The sequence below is a fragment of the Mobula hypostoma genome, chromosome 5 (genome assembly GCF_963921235.1).
Source record: "Mobula hypostoma chromosome 5, sMobHyp1.1, whole genome shotgun sequence".
NCBI lineage: Eukaryota > Metazoa > Chordata > Chondrichthyes > Myliobatiformes > Myliobatidae > Mobula > Mobula hypostoma.
Window position 1 is genome coordinate 35,995,607 of NC_086101.1, and position 19,110 is coordinate 36,014,716.

General features: G+C 42.9%; 1 protein-coding gene and 1 long non-coding RNA gene across 5 annotated transcripts in view; one reads left to right on the forward strand and one right to left on the reverse strand.

Annotated features, from left to right (window-relative positions):
- The window catches only part of tmtc4 (transmembrane O-mannosyltransferase targeting cadherins 4), a 36,826-nt gene that overhangs the window by 2,774 nt on the left and 14,942 nt on the right, over nucleotides 1–19,110 (forward strand). The window contains exons 4-15 of one of the 4 annotated variants that reach the window (XM_063048378.1): nucleotides 2,580–2,796; nucleotides 3,487–3,574; nucleotides 4,444–4,541; nucleotides 4,662–4,754; nucleotides 6,406–6,567; nucleotides 9,298–9,500; nucleotides 11,188–11,362; nucleotides 11,462–11,593; nucleotides 12,917–12,996; nucleotides 13,389–13,496; nucleotides 13,857–13,998; nucleotides 15,740–15,854. In XM_063048378.1, coding sequence (XP_062904448.1) covers nucleotides 2,580–2,796; nucleotides 3,487–3,574; nucleotides 4,444–4,541; nucleotides 4,662–4,754; nucleotides 6,406–6,567; nucleotides 9,298–9,500; nucleotides 11,188–11,362; nucleotides 11,462–11,593; nucleotides 12,917–12,996; nucleotides 13,389–13,496; nucleotides 13,857–13,998; nucleotides 15,740–15,854 — 1,613 coding nt within the window. Of the gene's footprint in view, nucleotides 1–2,579; nucleotides 2,797–3,486; nucleotides 3,575–4,443; nucleotides 4,755–6,405; nucleotides 6,568–9,297; nucleotides 9,501–11,187; nucleotides 11,363–11,461; nucleotides 11,594–12,916; nucleotides 12,997–13,388; nucleotides 13,497–13,856; nucleotides 13,999–15,739; nucleotides 15,855–19,110 lie in introns of all 4 variants that reach the window. The other 3 variants (XM_063048377.1, XM_063048381.1, XM_063048380.1) reach the window with 3 other exon arrangements.
- LOC134346767 (uncharacterized) overlaps nucleotides 4,593–19,110 on the reverse strand; it is a 39,554-nt gene continuing 25,036 nt past the window's right edge. The window contains exons 2-3 of the long non-coding RNA XR_010018018.1: nucleotides 13,631–13,710; nucleotides 4,593–4,727 (exon numbers count right to left, since the gene is read on the reverse strand). This is a non-coding gene — a long non-coding RNA (uncharacterized LOC134346767). The remainder of the gene's footprint in view (nucleotides 4,728–13,630; nucleotides 13,711–19,110) is intronic.

A 19,110-nucleotide genomic window follows, 5' to 3' on the forward strand; every position in this document is an offset into this window, starting at 1 on the left:
CTAGATCCAAAGCATTCCCCTGCACACACTTTTACCAGTCCTATCTCATTCCCTAATAGAAGATCCAATATTACGCCCTGTCTAGTTGGGACCTCTACATATTGATTAAGGGAACTTTCCTAAACAAATTTGACAAACTTTGTCCCATTCAATCCCTTTTACGGTTTGGGAATCCCAGTCAATATGTGGAAAGTTAAAATCATCTATTATTGCAACCTTGCGTTTCTTGCTGTCTTCTAGCTCTCGTCAAATTTGCTCCTCTAAATCCCTTTCATATTCCTCAGTTCCACCCATAGAGCCTCAGTAGGTGGGCTCTCCAGTCTATCCTGTCCGAGCATGTTTGTGGCACTTTCCCTGATGAGTAATGCTGCCCACCCCACCTTTGATACCTGCCCCTCTGTCGAAGCTAAAACAAAACCCTGGAATATTAAGCTGCCAGTTGTGTCTTTTCTATAACCAAGTCTCACTAATGGCTAAAATATCATATTTACACATGCTGATCCACGCTAAAAGCCAGGGGTTCCCAACCCAGGCTCCACGGACCCCTTGCTTATTCCAGGCTTCATGGCAGGCCATGACTTGACCTCTCAGTGCTCTCTGCCATACATCTGTAAAAATTTGCATACCTATTTAGCGGCATACCTTTCTGTGATTGCGTCAATGTGTTGCTCCTCTGACATGTCGATACCCAGGAGCTTGAAGCTTTTATCCTTTCCACATCGACTTGACGAGGTGCAATGCTTGTACATCCAGGGTGTATTAGTCATACTATTTATTTGTTACTTAGTGTGCCTTAACAAGTGTGTAGTCCTAATTGTATATCCAAGTCTAAGGAAAATTAGATCAATGGTCTTTAACTGTTGTTTCACCTGGTAACATAACATAGGAGAGATTGCATGGACTCGGCCTGTATTCTCTAGGTTTAAGAAGGATGTTGGTCACCCATCTTGTGAAAGGAGCTTACAGAGAAAGGTGTAGAGGCAGGAACGGTTACAATGTTTAAAGGACATTTACAAAGGTTTCGAGGAATATTGGCCGAATACAGGCAATTGTGGCTAGCTTGAATAGTCAAGGTGATCTGAAGGGCCTGTTTTTATGCTGTATGCTAAGTGTGGGCACGTGGCCAAGTGGTTAAGACGTTCGACTAGCGATCTGAAGGTCGTGAGTTCGAGCCCCAGCTGAGGCAGCGTGTTGTGTCCTTGAGCAAGGCACTTAACCACACATTGCTCTGCGATGACACTGGTGCCAAGCTGTATGGGTCCTAGTGCCTTTCCCTTAGACAACATCAGTGTCGTGGAGAGGGGAGACTTGCAGCATGGGCAACTGCCGGTCTTCCGTACAACCTTGCCCAGGCCTGCGCCCTGGAGGGTGAAGACTTTCCAGGCGCGGATCCATGGTCTCGCAAGACTAACTCTAAAAAGACATGATGTCTTTAGCACTTAGAATATTCTCATGGGGTTGATCAAGCTGTATGCAGGATAAACATATCCTTGGCTAGGGAATCTGAAATCAGTGGGTATCAGTGAAATAAGCTGTATACCATTTTGGACTGGATAAGGAGAACCAATTTCATTCAGAAGTTGGAGAAACTTTGAAAATCTTTACCCAAGAGTACTGTAGTCACTGTATCCATTCAAAACATTGATAGATTTCTGGCTATTAAGGAAATCAAGAGATCTGGGAATAAGCAGGAGAAGGTGACGTTGAAGTGAAAGTTTAGCCGTGATCTTGATGAAAGCTATAGCAGGCAAAGGGGGACAAATGGCAGCCTTCTGCTTCTATTTTGTGTGTACTTATGTAGCCCCCTGGTAAGCCTCAGGCTCAGTCAGCTCGCTTTTGTCTAGGGGGAGCAGCCTTGAGCCCCGCCAAACTGGGTAATCAAGTTTGTGTGGATGCTGTGTGATGTACCCCACCACGCCAAATAACAGACAATACACCATATGCGAATAATGATTACACTTTATAGATCTTACTGGAACTGTGTAATTAATAGAGATAAAATATAAAAGGAAAATAAAAGGCGCCAAACTTATCAAAGTTCAACCACTTGGTGCACAACAGTTGGAGCTCAATTAATGGAGTCTTCTTTCCACCATTCGATCCCCTCCGACCGCCTGGGACCAACCACGGTGGCCAACCAGACGCTCCACACTAGTCTGTCTTCATCTCCTCTCCTCTCCGAACACCCTGGGCCTCGGACTCCCGCTCGGGGTCCGTTCCGCCGCCCAGTTTACAGCATCGTGTCTCCTCTCTCTATCCACATCGCGCCTCTCTCCCTCAACGCCCGCGAAAAATAATAGCTTACAGACACACAAGAAAGAATAGCATCTATCCCAATTGGTTTGTCCCTCTCTTATCAATAATATAACCCAAACAAGCAGAGAGAGAGAACTCCTTACATCGCAGTTATTATTACAGAAAAGCCATTTTAATTATAGCATAACAAAGAAGCCATTTTGTTAGCCTTCGCAGTAACATAAAAGAAGAAACTCCTTACATTCATATAACATAATATCTTATATCAGCATATCATAGCACACTTCTGCATAAGTTTTTGACTTGTCTATGTTTTCTTCTAGGTTGAACTATCTTGTGGCTGGAGGATTGCACCCAATTGGATTTCATGTAGTCAACATCGCATTGCACAGTGTAATTTCTGTAATGATGCTTGATGTGTTCTCAGTACTTCTGGGTGGTAGGGTACATGATGAAAGAGGGAAGCTGCTTGATAAGGCACCAAAAGCATCATTTCTAGCTGCTTTGCTCTTTGCTGTTCATCCAGTGCACACTGAGAGTGTAAGTAGGCATTTCAAGGCATGTTTAAGAAATGACTGGTGGGGTCACATCAGTTTATATCATAATAGTTGTGTCCATCACTAATACTGCACTGTTCATATTTTAACTAGGCAGTTCAGGTAGTGTAATGGAAATTCAAATTTATTTCATTTTTATTAGAAAGGACAGTTTTCAATCTTCAGGAACTTTATTTATCTTCAATAATAGTCGAAAATTTTTTATTAGAGAGATTTTGACATGGAGCTATGTTATAGGGCACAGAGGCAAGGGATTAGTGCTTGTTTGTGGAGGGATATGGTCCCAAAGAACAAGGAGAGGGAATTCCAGAGCATAGGAGCTGGGCCACTGAAGGACTGCTGTGTATGGGGAATCAATAGAGGCTGGTATTAGAAGTGATCACATTTTGTTGGGATTTGTTTGGCTGGAAGAGATAACAGAGGTCAGGAAGTGCCAGCCCTGAAGGAAGGACTTAAATGTAAGGTGAGGATTTTAAAATGGAGATGTTACTATACAGGGAACTAGTGAAGATCAGCCCGCAAATGGTGAGTGCAATGTGGTGGGAGTTAGGACATGGGCAGCAGATCTTGTGATGAGCTGAAAGTCAGGGAGGGTAAAGACTGGGCGAGAGGGCGTGGGTTACATTGATTGTCTAACATTGACGAGAGCACTTTTCTGATTTATGTCTTCTAGGTTGCTGGTATTGTTGGTAGAGCAGACCTGCTCTGTGCTCTGTTCTTTTTATTGTCCTTCATCAGTTACTGTAAAGCCTTCAGGAAGTGTACGTATAATCATCATTGTCCTTCAGTTACTGTAAAGCCTTCAGGAAGTGTACGTATAATTGTTAAGTGTCATTGTTTGTAGAATGCTTGTACCACACATCCTGGAGATCACGGCTTGCGAGTAGAGACAGTGCAAAAGTCTTAGGCACATATGTATAGCTAGGGTGCCTAAGATTTTTGCACAGTACTGTATTTGTCAATGTGGAGTGCAGAGTGAGTTTGTAAATCTGGCAGGAGTAAAGGATGTTGGGAAAGCTGAGGATGGATTGCCACAAGAGGAGTGTGGGACAGGTGGTAGAGAATGTGTGCTGGGGTGGTAGGTGGCATGGGTGCAGACACATCCAGCCCTGAGACATCAGGCAAGGTTACTTGATTCCAGTCAATTGCTTTATTGATCATGACAGAATGTCTCTGGTGCTTCCCGCTCCTCCCCCTCTCCCTTTGCCTTTTCCCAACCATGATTTCCCTCTCCATGCTCCCTTCCCACTCTCAGTCCACAATAGAGACCCGTATCAGATCAGGTCTATCATCACTCGCATATGGCATGAATTTTTTTGCTGCAGCAGCAGTACAGTACAACATGTAAAATTACTGCAGTCCTGTGCAAAGGTCTTAGGCAACCTAGCTATATATATATATATATATATATATATATATATATATGTGCCTAATACTTTTGAACTGTACTATAGATAGTGGAGTGGACTAGTTAATTTGACCATGGAAGACCATGGGATCGGGTCGAAGAGTAAGGCCTGGGTGGGATATGGTTGTTGCAATTCAGATATGTTTATTATGATACTGCTTTTACGCTGTGGTACTTGTAGATGAGAATTAAGGCTAATAATTGCATTATATGTTATTCTAGATGATGTGGCTGCAGAGTTCTCCCTTTGCTGGATTTTTGCCAGCCTGTTGCTTTGTGCAGTTGCAATGCTTTGCAAGGAACAGGGTATCACGGTGCTGGTGAGAAAGTTTGTTGCTTACAGTTGGAAACCGATGCTGTACTTTTCCTCATATTTTCTATCTCTTGCAGTTGTTGTTCAAGTTCACTGTTCATGTTCCCTTTTTTGTCTGTTCTCACAGGGTGTGAACATAGTGTTTGATGCACTAGTGGTTTGCAAAATGGATATCCTACAGCTCGGAGTAACCCTGTTAGGGAAAGACAAAACATCTGAGGTAAAAAATGACGCTCCTATTATGTCTCACTCAGGACATCCTGATATGCTTTAAAGTTAATGATATACTTTTAAAGTCTGCTTATTGTTGTAATGTGACGTACACCGCTCCTAATTCACACAAAATAAGTTCCCACAAATAGCAGTGTGATAATCAACAGATAATCTCCCTTTATCATGATTTTGGTTGATTCAGGGATGAATAGAGACTCTAGGAAAGAAGAAATAATTAGGGAAATTAGAGGATCAGCACTCCATATTCCTCCTGGGTGGTCTCAACCTGGTGGCATCAACATTAAATTCTTAAACTTTTGGCAACTGCTCTTTCTCTTTCCATTTGCCCCTCTTTTCTCTCTCCACCTGATCCAACTGGCCCCCATCATTGTAACACTTTCCTGTTCCTCACCCGCTCCATCTGCCCATCGTCAGCACACCCCTTCAACTGGTTCATTTCCCCATCTCTCTGTCGTCCATGCTTTACCTTCCTCTCCTATCAAATTCCATCTTCTCCAGCCCCTTTGTCACTTTCACCAGTCACCGCCCAGCTTCTGACATCATTCCCATTCTCCTTAATTCCCCCCTCCCCTCCCCAGCATATCATCTCCTCACCTGGATCCACTCTTGCTTCACCCTACCGCCAACCCTTTTTAGACTGGCCACCTTCCCTTTTTTTCAGTCCGGATGAAAAGTCTCGACCCAAAAAAATCAACTGTCCATTTTCCTCCACAGATGCTACTCAACCCACTGAGTTTCTCCAATAGATTGTCGTTCTAGATTCTAGCATCTACAGTCACTTGTGTCTGAGATTAAGCTGGATAAACGCACAAAGGCGAGGGAGAGTTGGTGATGGGGCGAGGAGGAAGAAAAGTGGGAGGAGGTTTCTGTTGAAACACCAGCATGGAGCAGAGGAGCTGGATAAAGGAAGGAACTGTAGGATATAGTTGGAATACGTGATGAGGATTGTGAGAGGGCTCATGTGGAGCATGTTGTGCTGAAGATTCTGAGCAACTTAATTGCATTTGAACGCCTGTTTCTGTGCAGTACATTCTGTGTAATTTTATTTAGAGTACATTGCTTTCGTTGTTGACCCGTACAACATGAAACAGGCCCTTTGGTTCAGATTATCCATGCTGACTGTATTGTCTAGCAAGTTCATTTCATCTGCCTGCTTTTGGCCCATAGCTCTCTGATATGTACTTAGACTGGATGTCTTAAATATTGCTAAGATGCCCACCTCAACCACTATTTCTGTCAGCTTATTCCTATTCCACATCAGCCTTTGTGTGAAGAAGCTACCCCTGATGTCGCTTTTAAGTATCTTACTTTTGATCTTAAACCTATGCCCTCTTGCTTTCAGCACCCTTCCCTTGTCAGGAAAGTAGAATTGGAGCAACAAACAATCTGCTGGAGGAACTCAGTAGGTCAAGCATCGTCTGCAGAAAGAAAGGACTTTTTGATGATTCAGGTCAAAACTTTGGGCAATTCCTTTTCTCCCACAAATGCTGCCAAGTTCTTCCAGCAGGCTGTCTGTTGTGTCCCTAGAATTGGAAGAAGTCATGTGGTACATCATTATGGTTACTTAGCATTCTTAAAATGTTTTGAAATGTTTGCCTGCACCAGTTCTTTTCATTTTCTGTCCATTTCCTTCTCAGAGAAACCTAACATGGATAAGAGGGTTTTTTACTCGCGTTCTCCTGATGTCATTGGGTGGAGCCGTGCTGCTATACTGTCGTTGGAGGATCATGGGCACTGGCCCCCCGGCATTCACCGAGGTCGATAACCCAGCCTCGTTTGCTGACAGTGCACTCGTGCGAGTAAGCTTCCAACACTCCTTTTGAAAATGAAGCCATCCACATTATTATAATCCAAAGCTAGGAAAGTCTTTGCATTTTAAGATCTTAATTATGCCATGATTGTATATATGCTACAGATAAAATCTTCAGAACATTATTCTCCAAATGAGCCTCTTCTCAATCCTCTTCATGTCCTTCTGTTGCTTTCTTTCTCAAGTCTTTATCCAGATGTTATCCTATGTATTATGAATTTTAATGAATCAAGTTTCCCAGTCGCTGTGTGCAATAATCTTCCATATGTGATTTTCATTTCTCCATTCAGGTGTTGGAAATATTGCATTATGCATAACTGGTTAAGGCTCAGCTGGAATACTGTGTCCATTCTAGGCACTGGTCTCTTGGAAGGAGGTCATGTCCTTAGGGCAGCTAGAGAGGAACTATAACTGGAATGTGTCCATGAATGAGGGTGGGGGAAGATGGAATTGTTTTCCTTCATGTGAAGATAGTTAAGAGAAGTTTAAAATATGAAATAGTTTTGATAGGGTGAATGCTCAGGCAGAGTTTCCTTAACCATAAAACACAAATTTAAGGTAATTGGCAAAGTTGCTATGAGGGAGTGTTACATTTTTGTTATAAAAGAGATTATACCATTCAAAAACATGATGTATTGAATGGCTTTCAAGATATTTAGACATCTTAAAAATGAAGTATTTGCGAAGGGTTTGAAAAAGGAGCAAAGATATGGAGTCAACCCAGAGAGTTCTTTCAAAGAACCAGAATACACATAGCGGGCCGAATGCCACCCCCCCCCATGCTGAAAGACTGTTATGTGAGCTCTTCATTTGTAGTACTGAATGCCCATTGCTCTTCTGCTCCAACACCTGCTAGCAACAAAATCACAGAATCTCACTCCTTGAAGCTTCTTGCAATGGCACACATAATACATAAAACTTCAAGACAGTGATAATAATTGTGATTCTGATTATCTGCAGACTTACTATAGGCAGATCTGTATAGTCATAAGGATGGCCATGTCTTACTGGCAGCATTGGCAAATGGTTCCTCTAGAGCTCTTACCTGTATTGCCCAGGGATCCTTTTTGCCATGAATTGGATTAAATCCATGGTTCCTTGTTGGTAAGTTCTGAAATATCAATGATCTGTTTGTGGCCAGAATGAGGGTAAGGAGCAATGGTCAGGTACATGGTCTAAACCAGGGTCAGAAACTCTAGCTTTTTTTTAGATTATGAGGACACTCAGTCCTCGTTTATTGTCATTTAGAAGTGCATGCATTAAGAAATGATACAACGTTCCTGCGGAGTGATATCACGAAAAAACAGGACAAACCAAAGACTAACACTGACAAAACCACATAATTATAACATATAATTACAGCAGTGCAAAGCAATACCGTAATGTGATAAAGAGCAGACCATGGGCATGGTAAAATAAAGTCTCAAAGTTCTGATCGACTCCTGGTAGTCCCGATAGCAGCCAGCAAAAGGGAGAAACTCTCCCTGCCATAAACCTCCAGGCGCCGACAACTGCCGATGCATTGGAAGCACCTGACCACAGCCGACTCTGAGTCCGTCCAAAAATTTAGAGCCTCCGACCAGCCCCTCTGATACAGCCTCCCGAGCACCATCCTCTGCCGAGCACTTCGACCCCGCCCCGGCCGCTGAGCAACAAGCAAAGCCGAGGACTCAGCCTTCCCCTCCGGAGATTCTGGATGACACAATAACAGCGGCAGCGAAGCAGGCATTTCAGAAGTTTCTCCAGATGTTCCTCCATGCTCTCATGTCCGTCTCCATCAAATCAGGATTGTGCACGGCACCCTACTTGATAGATAACAGATATCATTCACCGGAGTGGCCGCTGCGCGCTGCATCGCGTCGCCATCTTCTCCTGCTCCTCAATGAAACTTAAGTTTATATCCATGGAGGGTTTGGTCCCGTATTTCAGTGCACCCTTAGTGCCATTGCCAGAGGTGGTGTGAAACCATGTTTCTTTGTTAACCACAAAATCTCTGTCCCCACTACCCTCACAAGTAATGAGCACTTACTGCATCTGCCTTTGCCTCAAATCCCTCTCAATCTTCAGGATTTCGAATGTCTCAGTCCTGTACTAATAACGAACAATTAACTTAAAAGTATGTTTGTAGAAGAGAGTCCAAAACGCCTCCATTCTCTGTATAGTGCAACACACACACACACAAGATGCCGGAGGAACTCAGCAGGCCAGGCAGCATCTGTGGAAAAGAATAACCATTGATGTTTTGGTTCGAGACCCTTCATCAGGACTGGATGTTCTGGATTTCTAGCATATGAAAAACCTCCTGTGTTTATGACTCCCCATGTGGAAAATGGTTTCGTACCCTTCTTTTGAAATGCCTGGCTCTACTTTCATCCTAGACTTCCCCAATTATGGGGGTGTGGTTCATCTCTATGTTTCCTTGTGGATATCTTGAGAACTATGATTAAGTTATTCAGTATCCATAAATTCTAAGGAGTGCATCCCCAGTTCATCTGAACTCTCCTTGTTACTTAGTTCTTTGAGTCCAGACACCACACTGCTCTCCTTCCAACATACCCTTCCTAGGGCTGATGCTCAGATATGCGCACAGTGTTCCAGGTACGGTCTAACCAACTGTGTGCAGTTGTCCAGTTCTCATGATGTAAATCCAGTATTTTAGCAGCATGGTTTTCTATTTTTTAAAAAAACTAATGTTGGGTTTGTTTATTTTATTTAACAGACTATTAATTATAATTACTATTACTCTCTGAATGCATGGCTACTCGTGTGTCCCTGGTGGCTGTGCTTTGATTGGTCGATGGGCTGTTTACCCCTGATTAAATCATTCAGCGAATTTAGAATTCTTGCCCTTCTTGCTCTTTGGTCCTTCCTTATTGGAATCATCTGGCAAAGTTTATTCTCCAGAAGCCCAGATGAAAGAAGGTAAATTTGCTTTTATAGACCTTCACCTTTGCCAGCTGCATATGAAGTATATTTCTTTGCATGCTATCATAAGGTTATCTGGGGAGAAAGATCTGTGTTCATACTTAGTACTAAACCTACAAATGAATTTCTGAAGTTGCTGCCTCATTGTGTTCCTGACATGAAAAGTGAACTAAAGTAACAAGTTTAGGATGCCGTGGTAACATAGCAGTTAAGGCAACGCTATTAAAGCTCGGGTGCCAGAGTTCAAATCCAACACTGTCTGTAAGGTGTTGGTACTTTCCTCCCCAGGAATGCGTGTATCTTCTCCAGGTGCTCTGGTTTCCTCCCAGAGTCCAACAACATACTGGTTAGGAGGTTAATTCGTCATTGTAAATGGTCCTGTGATTAGGCTAGGGTTGAAATTTGCTGGGTAGTGTGGCTTCTATAAAGGTAAAGAAGATGTGGGCCAGTCAGTTAAAACAGGAGTGTTGAAGTTTTGTTTTTCCCTGGAGGCTGGTATGCGCTTTCAGGCTTTCTTTAAATCTGCCCGATGGGAAAAGGGATAAGAGAGAATGAAATGGGGTCTTTGATTATGCTAGCAAGGCAGCAAGAATTCCATGATGTATCCTCAACACTCCACGGATTCTTGAAATCACAATCAGAGCAGTTGCAATATCAGGCCATGATGTATCCAGATGGGATGTTTCCTATGGTACATGCATAAGAATTGGTGAGGGTCAACAGGGAAGTCTATGTTTCTTTAGCCTCCTGAGGAATAAAGGTATTAGTGAGCGTTCTTGAACATGGCATCCACGTGGTTGGAGAAGGGAAAGCGTAATTTTGAAAATAGTGATAACCTTTGTATTATTGAAATAGCCACCTCAAATAAAATTCATTACATTAATGGCCAGAAAGTATCAATGTGAATGATGCACTTATTGTGGCAAGGCATTAACATGAGGAGAAATCTACTGTATAGAAAAAGGCCATTCAGCCCATCGGCTCTTTATGTCCCATTCAGGGCTCCTTCCACTCTACTCCAGCTCCCACGGTCACCTTGACTTTCTATTCCCCTCTCGCTGGTGGGATCCCTGAGATATGTCTCTTTGTTTCCACCACTCCCTGTGGGAGTGAGTTTCTTATTATTGACTGTCAGAATGATAGTAAGGTCATAAATACAAGACAGTTAATATTATAGTTCTGAATGCTACTCAGATAGATTTATGGGTTAGGGCCTTGTACATCTGTTGGACACAAAGTATTAGGACTTTTCTGTCAGGACAGCAGGACACATCATTCACTGGTATGCTTAATTTGAGTCACAAGAGTTGTCTGTCTCCTGGGTGATAACTTTTAGAAGCAACTTATTTCCTTAACCCTAACCTCCCCTTGCAAGTTCTGTGACTTTAATGTGATAGGATGGTTTGTACGGAGAAAGCAAAATAATTATTAAAGAGGTTTGAGTGTTTCTAATTCAAAGTCGAGTTTAATGTCAAATGCGTAAATTCATGCATGCACAGGTGAAATGAATATACAGAGTATTTCTCTGTGAGATGGCTGCACCAATTTTCAGTTAATTTCTTTCCTGTATCTTTTAGGTTGTCTCTAAATGTGGATGGAAAGATTAATACTGGAATGTTAATTTGAGATTTATTTTCTTAATTCAAGCACATTTTAAAACAGATGCCTTTCAATGTGTTTATAGAATTCTTGCCTCTGGGATTACCCTTGTGATCATCCCCTTCCTCCCAGCGTCTAACATTTTCTTCCGAGTTGGGTTTGTGATTGCAGAGAGGGTGATCTATCTCTCCAGCACTGGTTATTGCATCCTCTTGTCGTATGCCATGTGTGTACTATCAAGAAAAGGCAGGCGAATCAAGGTGGGATGACGTTGATTTATTTTACTCTGATATTCATGATTATCAGCACCAGTAATTACAGATTGCCAATTAAAGTTTTTGCTCTGTGATTTTCTTTAGAGCCTTCTCTCTGCTGCTCTGTTGGGCTTGGTAACGCTGAATGTCATGCAATGTATCCGACGCAGCAGTCACTGGAGATCAGAGGAAGCTCTGTTCACAAGTGCCTTATCAGTGTGTCCCTTCAATGCCAAAGTAAGACATTGCACACATTTAAAGGAAATCTGATACAATAAACTATTTTATACATTATAAAAATAATTAAAATTACTCTCTATTGCAGATGATCTGAAATAATTGTTTTTGATTGATTACCCCTTTTTAATGGAAGAAAAGTCTGACATGGTGTAACTAATTCTGCATAGCTCTCGAATTGGGACAACATACCAAAATCTTTCCGTTGGCTATCAGTCAGAAGAGCGGCAGAACACTCTTCACTACGTTCGATAAGTGTAGATCATCTCTACCCCGTTCCTGACAAAGAAGCCATCCACCACCTTAAGCATTGACTTGTACTGATGGTCTACTGTGACTACAGCATGTACCATTCTAAAATGCTCCAAATTTTCCAAAACGGTGCTGGAAAGTGGCAGCTGTTTGTTTGCATCTCCAAAGGGAATCATCAGGTATTCCCATTTAGGACTACTACAGCTGAAACTCACAGTCACTGCCATGGACACTTCAGTAAGCAATATCTTCTTAAGATGTTTAAAAAACTGTCAATTCTCAAAATCGGTAGTTCCCAGACTGCAGAATCAGGTTGCGAGTGCAGTTCCCCCTTAAGAAAAAAAAATGTAGGAAGTGTGCTTGGCTGCAAGTAAGATTGGAACGTATTACCCTTATATCCTCTTCCCCCCCCCCCCAACTCCCTGCTATTCTGCTGTTGAACGTACAGTCTCTGAAGAATAAAATTAAAGACCTCAGAGTAAGATTGCACTACCTGAGGGACATTAGGTGTCTGCTATCTACTTTGCTTCATGGAAACATGGCTCACCCCCTCCATTTTGGGCACAGCGCTGCAGTCTCTTAAACGTAGAGGAGGTGGAGTTGATTAACTCATTGTGGTGCACATATCTGACATTTCTGTCGCAGTCCTGCTCACCTGATCTGGAACATCTAGCAGGAGATGTCATCCATTTAGAGGACAGACTAAGTGCACAAAGCTCACTTCCTCGAATGGAGTGTTGGGTGTAGATGCTGCAGCTGGTACAATTCTGTAAGTTGGCATACAGTGCACAGTGGGATCACTCTCGTGGGATTATAGACATACTGTTTGCAAGTAGCACTGACCTTAACTAGAGTTGAAGATCTGTACCTGCCATAGTTAAAAGATCTGTATACCAGAGAATCTGGCATTGATAATTTTCCCTCCCTCCTCCCAGCATGGTGTGAGTGAGCAGAGGCAAGATGGCAGTACTGACAGCATACTGCTTTCAGTATATCATGTGTGCACCAGGCCTGGCATTGCTGTAACATTTACACTGAACCATCAATAGCCAGCTTTCTGTTTGACTACAGGTGCACTACAATGTTGGCAAGAACTTAGCTGACCGAGGAAAAGAAGAGTCTGCAATTCTGTACTACAGAGAAGCTGTGAGGTATTGCTACTCCTAAATTAATTAGTTTGCAGAGTCCTTTTTAACTGGACACAACTTTCTCTTTATAGTTATGTTAGAGCCATAACATGGGGTGGCACGATATCATAGCAAGTAGCAAATCACTTGACAGTGCCAATGATCGCCATCAGGGTTCAATTCCTGCCTCTGCCTTTAAGGAGTTTGTATGTTCTCTCTGTAACCGTGTGGGTTTCCTCTGGTCGCTTTGGTTTGTCCCACCTTCCAATGGTTGAAGCAACACTTGCCCAACACAATCCTTGGGATGATTTGATTTGATGAACAAGATGCATTTCACTGAATATTTCGATGCTTTGATGTGCATATGACAAGTAAAGCTGATCTTTAGAAATGACAAAAGTCCTTATTTCCCATAGGCTCCATCCAACGTACGTTCATGCTATGAACAATCTGGGAAACATCTTGAAAGAAAGGAAGGAGCTTCATGAAGCTGAGAAGTTGCTCTCTAGTGCCGTGGCCATTCAGTAGGTTTTAGCTTGTTTCTGATTTCATTTAAGAAGAACAGATCACTAATGGGCATTACAATTCTGCCAATGTTTCCTTATCATATTTACATATCTCAAACCTTCCATAAGACAATGAACATCAACCCAATTACCTCACAATGCTCCAGAACTTGATTTTTCCTTTTTTATTCATCATTTTCTGACAATGGAAGACTTCCTTTTCATTTGAAGCCTGAGTGAGTGAGAGAGAGAGAGTGAATGAATGAATGCAGCATAATGGCCAAAAGCCCTCTTTTTGGGATGCATTTTCTGTATGATATTCTGTTCGTATCATACTTGAAAAGCCTGAGGTTTTCACCTTTGGTTTCTGATGTACAGGCCTGATTTTGCTGCTGCATGGATGAATCTGGGAATTGTACAAAACAGTTTGAAAAAGTTTGAAGAGGCTGAGAAAAGTTACTGGACAGCAATAAAATACAGAAAAAGATATCCAGACTGTTACTACAATCTCGGACGCCTGGTAAGTCTGTGTGGAGACTGGGCTCAGTGTATCTAATTTTCAAAAAAATCTTAACATGGACTATTTGTGTGAAACTGATGTCATTCGTGACAAGACTTTTCTACTTATAGAGGAGACCAGAACCTAAGGGGTCATCAATATTAGACAGTTGCTAATAAATCCAACCAGGAATTCTGGGAATCTCCCTGCAAAAAAAAACCCGAACAAAATGGATCAGACACATCGACCTCCTCCCGCACAAAAACAAACAAAATGGGTCAAGCACATTGTTTGCCCCCCCCAATCCCTCCTCCCAAAAAAAAAGAACAAAACAGATCAGGCATATCGACCACCCCCCAAATCCCTCCTCCTGCACAAAAAACCCCGAACAGAACGGATCAGGCACATTGACCCCCCCCCCCACCAATTTCCCTCCCCATACAAAAAAAACCAAGAAGATCAGGTGATAAAACATAGAATATAAAAACTATAAGACTGAAAAAAGAGTCTATAGTTCAAATTCACATCCAACGCTCAGAAAAAACCTGGACAACACACTGTGGGAGCAGCGACAGGCTCTCCTCTCTCCGACACAGAGCAACCGATCAAATGGTAGGCAGCGGCACTCTCTGTCCTCGCTTCGATGCTTCAATATGGAGGGGAATAAACAGTCGATGTTTTGGGCCGGGACCCTTCATCGGGATTGGTCCGAAATGTAGACTGTTTATTCCTGTTCATATATGCTGCCTGACTAGCTGAGTTCCTCCAGCATTTTGTGTGTGTTGTTGAAGATTTCCAGCGTCTGTGGAATCCCTTGCCCTTACTGTATGTTCCCGTTCTCAATGTGCTTGGCTGAGAGATCTCCTTCCCTTGGGTGAGTAATATATCTGCATCCCTCTCACTGGGCCTCATACACCAACCTGGCTTGTTAACTGACTCTGCTAACAGCCCTGTGACTCAGCAGTGAGAAGACCGCCTTTCAGAACCAATACATGTCTACGGTCAGTATTTGGTGTTGAACCAAACAGGAATGTTGGGATGTTCCAATTCAAGTCCAGAAATGACAGATCATACACCAGCATAACATTATAAAGAAAGTATATTTATCAATTTTCAACTTTATCAAACAGTTAACAGAGAAAGAAAAAAATAAAAGGGCCCATTACAGATAAACCAGCCTAAATGTGCACATAAATGTGGGAGCTAATTTCTGTAGTAGCTGGGAGTAGCTTTACTCACGGTGTTGAATTCTCTTCACCAACCACAGGTAGAACTTCCCTTTTTGGAATCTTCAGCCTTGTGAAGTGCTCCTTACAATAGTGTCTCCCCTTCAAATGGGATCGTCCAGGTGTCTTTCCTGGTCGTCTTCTCCCTGCACCTCCCGCCAAAAGACCCCAAACCAGACTACTGTCCTTCAGAAAACTCTTCCTGCCCGGCTCTCAAGAATGTTCCATGCCATCCCACTCCTGATTGGCTGACAATTGGACAATGTGGCCAAACCACCTTTTCCGGCAGGACCACAGTGCTTTTACAGAAAACTGCTAAAATAAAATACCTCACAGCATAGCAGTAGAAATCTTAACTAGGGCATTACGTATCATTGGTCCCTTCACTTGGTCTCTGACACGTACGAGATAATAACCCATGAAATGCACTCCAAGATCCAGCGGGGAGATACAAATGTCCGTTAATGTTGTGCAGAAGGACTTACTGCTCTGAAATCTCTTAATTTAGATACTTCAGCTCTTTCCTTTGCTTTTAGTATGCAGACCTTCATCGGAATGCAGATGCTCTCAGTGCATGGCAGAATGCGACACTTCTCAAACCTAACCATGGTTTGGCTTGGAACAACATGATCATTCTGCTCGATAACACAGGTAACTGGTGTGAGACCATTTATTTTATGTAAGGCAGCCTAGTTTAAGATTATTTTGTTTGCAGTGTATATGTTAAAATGAGTATCATTGGAAATAAAATTGCAGCCCATTATTTGTTTTGTGGGAAGAGTGATAGATCACCAGAGAAAACTGAACATTGGGAAGGAATCCACCTTCGAGCCATAGGTACTATGGGTGTGAGAGTATCAGCTGCCAGCTATATTTTCTTCTGAAATTCATTTCCAATGAAGCCCAACAGAAACACAGTTGGAGTGGCATACAGTGATATTTCCACACACATTTGATAATGGGAAAAGGACAACTTCTTCACGAACTTGTTCTTGCCCATTAGCTCTGCGTTGATGCTTTTGTTGCTATCTTGATCGAGACCATTCCAGGCCAAAAATTTTACCTACAAGCATTCTGAACGTAAGTACGTCAAGGTAGTAAAAAGAAAAACAGAATAGAGAATGCAATGATGCAGTTACTGAGAAGGTGCAGTGCAGGTAGATAGGTAAAGTGCAAGGGTCACAACAATGTAGAGAGGTCAAGTGTTCATTTTTTTAGTGAACGAGAGTCCGTTCAAGAGTCAGGTAAGTATTAAACAAAGTTCAAGGTGACCCAGTGGTGCAGCTGGTAAAGCCACACCTCACGATGTCAGCGATCCGGGTTCAGTCCTGACCTCGGCGCTCTCAGTGTGGAATCTGCATGTTCTCCCTGTGACTGTATGGTTTCCCCTGGCTTCAAAGAAACATAGAAAACCTACAGCACAATACAGACCCTTTGGCCCACAAAGTTGTGCCAAACATATCCCTACCTTAGAATTTACTAGGGTTACCCATTGCCCTCTGTTTTTCTAAGCTCCATGTACCTATCCAAAAGTATCATAAAAGACCCTATCGTATCCGCCTCCACCACCGTTGCCGGCAGCCCATTCCACGCACTCACCACTCTTCGAGTAAAAAAACTTACCCCTGACATCTCCTCTGTACCTACACCCCAGCACCTTAAACCTGTGTCCTCTTGTGGCAACCATTTCAGCCCTGGGAAAAAGCCTCTGACTATCCACACGATCAATGCCAATCATCATCTTAGACACATCTATCAGGTCACCTCTCCTCCTCCGTCGCTCCAAGGAGAAAAGGCTGAGTTCACTCAACCTATTCTCATAAGGCATGCTCCCCAATTCAGGCAACATCTTTGTAAATCTCCTCCGCACTCTTTCTATAGTTTCGATATCCTTCCTATAGTGAGGTGACCCGATCTGAGCACAGTACTCCAAGTGGGGTCTGACCAGGGTCCTATACAGCTGCAACATTACCTCTCGGCTCCTAAATTCAATTCCACGATTGATGAAGGCCAATACACCGTACGCCTTCTTAACCACAGAGTCAACCTGCGAAGCTGATTTGAGCGTCCTATGGACTTGGACCCCAACAGCCCTTTGATCCTCCACGCTGCCAAGAGTCTTACCATTAATACTATATTCTGCCATCATATTTGACCTACCAAAATGAACCACTTCACACTTATCTGGGTTGAACTCCATCTGCCACTTCTCAGCCCAGTTTTGCATCCTATCAATGTCCCGCTGTAACCTCTGACAGCCCTCCACACTATCCACAACACCTCCGACCTTTGTCATCAGCAAACTTACTAACCCATCCCTCCACTTCCTCATCCAGGTCATTTATAAAAATCACAAAGAGTAAGGGTTCCAGAACAGGTCCCTGAGGGACACCACTGGTCACCGACCTCCATGCAGAATATGACCCGTCTACAACCACTCTTTGCCTTCTGTGGGCAAGCCAGTTCTGGATCCACAAAGCAATGTCCCCTTGGATCCCATGCCTCCTTACTTTCGCAATAAGCCTTGCATGGGGTACCTTATCAAATGCCTTGCTGAAATCCATATACACTACATCTACTGCTCTTCCTTCATCAATGTGTTTAGTCACATTCTCAAAAAATTCAATCAGGCTTGTAAGGCACGACCTGCCCTTGACAAAGCCATGCTGACTATTCCTAATTATATTATACCTCTCCAAATATTCATAAATCCTGCCTCTCAGGATCTTTTCCATCAACTTGCCAACCACTGAAGTAAGACTCACTGGTCTATATTTTCCTGGGCTATCTCTACTCCCTTTCTTGAATAAAGGAACAACATCCGCAACCGTCCCATCCTCCGGAACCTCTCTCGTCCCCATTGATGATGCAAAGATCATCGCCAGAGGCTCAGCAATCTCCTCCCTCGCCTTTCACAGTAGCCTGGGGTACATCTCATCGAGTCCTGGCATCTTATCCAACTTGATGCTTTCCAAAAGCTCCAGCACATCCTCTTTCTTAATATCTACATTTCTCAAGCTTTTCAGTCTGCTGCAAGTCATCACTACAATCACCAAGATCCTTTTCCATACTGAATACTGAAGGAAAGTATTCATTAAGTACCTCTGCTATTTCCTCTGGTTCCATACATACTTTCCCACTGTCACACTTGAGGTCCTATTCTTTCACGTCTTATCTTCTTGCTCTTCACATACTTGTAGAATGCCTTGGAGTTTTCCCTAATCCTGCCCGCCAAGGCCCTCTCATGGCCCCTTCTGGCTTTCCTAATTTCCTTCTTAAGCTCCTTCCTATTAGCCTTATAATCTTCTAGATCTCTAACATTACCTAGCTCACTGAACCTTTTGTAAGCTTTTCTTTTCTTCTTGACTAGAATTATTACAGCCTTTGTACACCACGGTTCCTGTACCCTACCATAACTTCCCTGTCTCATTGGAACATACCTATGCAGAACTCCTCACACATATCCCCTGAACATTTGCCACATTTCTTCCGTACTTTTCCCTGAGAACATCTGTTTCCAATTTAAGCTTCCAGTTTCCTGCCTGATAGCCTCATAATTCTCCTTACTCCAATTAAACACTTTTCTAACTTGTCTGTTCCTATCTCTCTCCAATGCTATTGTAAAGGAGATAGAATTATGATCACTATCTCCAAAATGCTCTCCCACTGAGAGATCTGACACCTGACCAGGTTCATTTCCCAATACCAGATCAAGTACAGACTCTCCTCTTGTAGGTTTATCTACATATTGTGTAAAGAAACCTTCCTGAACACACCTAACAAACTCCACCCGATCTAAACCCCTTGCTCTGGGGAGATGCCAATCGATATTTGGGAAATTAAAATCTCCGATCACGACACCTCTTATTATTACACCTTTCCAGGATCTGTTTCCCTATCTGCTCCT